Consider the following 2046-nt stretch of genomic DNA (forward strand, 5'->3'; position numbering starts at 1 on the left):
TCCATTTTTACCCTTACAAACACGATCAACACTAACAGCAGTATGTAGCTTAAAAAATCACACTCGAAAACTGATACGCTTTCAGGCTGAGAACTCAAACCTAGCCGATACATAACCAATGGACAGTAGCCAACTCAGCCATCGAAAGAGATGTGAGTTGAACTCAATTTCTTATATATACATACATACATACATACATACATACATACATACATACATACATACATACATACATACATACATACATACATACATACATACATACATACATACATAAATACATACATACATACATACATACATACATACATATATATATATATATATATATATATATGTATATATATATATATACACATATATGTATGTATGTATATATGGTCGAGTTACATAGCTATCAACGAACTTTATACTCATCCCATCACTGTTATGATTAGCCATTGTAAGTATGTACACAAGTGGAATTTTATCAATAACCACTGAATGGTACCCAGTACATAAATATTCATCTTATAAACCACATTATCGTACTTTCATATTGATTTCATGCAAACACGATCGACACTAACAGGAATATGAATCTCGATGGAAGTATATTAAGAAACAGAGGCTCTAAGACTGAGGACTCGAACCTAGCCGATAGGTAACGAATAGACAGAGATTTAACCAACTCAACCATCAAGATGGACATAAGTTAAGCTCCATTTCTAAAATATGTATACTCAAGTTATGTATGTATACACAATCTTTATACGCAAACCATACCCAGCATGATTGGCCCTTGGTAATGTGTACACAACTGGGAATTTATCAACAAATAATGAATGGTACACAAATATTCATATCATCAACCACATTATCTTACTTCCATTTTAATTCCATGCAAACACGATCGACACTAACAGGAGTATGAATCTCGATGGAAGTGTATTAAGAAACAGAGGCTCTCAGACTGAGGACTCGAACTTAGCCAATAGGTAGCAAATAGACAGTAATTTAACCCAGTGTTTCTCAACCTTTTTTTATTCTGTGGCCCCTTTCGACATGATTAAAAACCTTGTGGCCCCCCATGCTAACTCCATCCATCCCTCACTCTGACCACATAAAGAAGTGAAAATATCATGGACTAACACTTTAGGCATGAATCAAATAATAATATTAGTTGTATAAATTTATTTGTTGAATACTATCAAAATGAATAAAGTAGGAATACATGTAGGCGAACTTGGCTCTTTTTTCAAAAGTTTCAGGGCCGCCAACTTATCGATATTTGGCTCCAGAGATGTCGGAGAAAGACGTAAATTGCCTCTTTTTTCTATATCAAGGCGGTTTCGAGTCTTTGGCAGTAAGTGCATCATCCGACTGAAACCATTCTCAACTAAGTACGGTGTAGGAAAAGCAAGTAGAACCAACTTCACTTCCTTCCAGAGCAGTGGGTACTTTTCATACACATCTTGATTTATCCACAGTTTATGGCGCCCTCTACGCTTCAACCCTGCTCGAGCTGTTGTGTCATTCTGCAGTTTAATGACACTTTCTTAGATGGTGACATTCATGTATTCCATCAATATCAAGGAACCTTCCGAACGTCATTAAAAGGGCAGAACTATCAGGTAAAGTAGTTTCGTCAAAGTGAAGCGAGAACTCATTCACCAGCAGTTTTAAGACTAATTGGCTCTCAACATCAGCAGCCATTTCATCGATGCGTCGCGATACTGGAGTTGCTCAACGGAATAACACTAGTGACGTCTTGTGGACTTTGCTTCATGACTGTTTGAAGCACTATGGCTACTGCCGGCATGATGAGAGATTCACCAATAGTATGAGGTTTGCTTGCTTTTGCGATCAAATTGGATATCTTGTGAGGAGCCAGCATTCCTATGTCTATTTTTGCCACTTTTTGGGTGAACATATAATTCACTGTCATCTTTCCTTGGAACTCATCACGTAAATTCTTGAAAATCTCTAGCGGCTTGCCTTTCTTGTCTTTATGCGCAGTCTCCAGATTTTTTTTTTTTCAGTTTTCAGAGGCGCATATTCTCATTT

The 2046-nt window shown here is 36.8% G+C and overlaps 1 protein-coding gene across 1 annotated transcript in view; it reads left to right on the forward strand.

Annotated features, from left to right (window-relative positions):
* Positions 1–1528, forward strand: part of LOC143018753 (uncharacterized) — a 60030-nt gene extending 58502 nt beyond the window's left edge. Inside the window, exon 5 of the mRNA XM_076174334.1 lies at positions 1470–1528. Within this exon, the coding sequence (XP_076030449.1) occupies positions 1470–1528 (59 nt within the window). The remainder of the gene's footprint in view (positions 1–1469) is intronic.
* Positions 1529–2046: the final 518 nt, after the last annotated feature.

This window comes from Oratosquilla oratoria, chromosome 35, assembly GCF_046742065.1.
Source record: "Oratosquilla oratoria isolate Oo_2021 chromosome 35, ASM4674206v1, whole genome shotgun sequence".
In the NCBI taxonomy this organism is placed as follows: Eukaryota; Metazoa; Arthropoda; class Malacostraca; order Stomatopoda; family Squillidae; genus Oratosquilla; species Oratosquilla oratoria.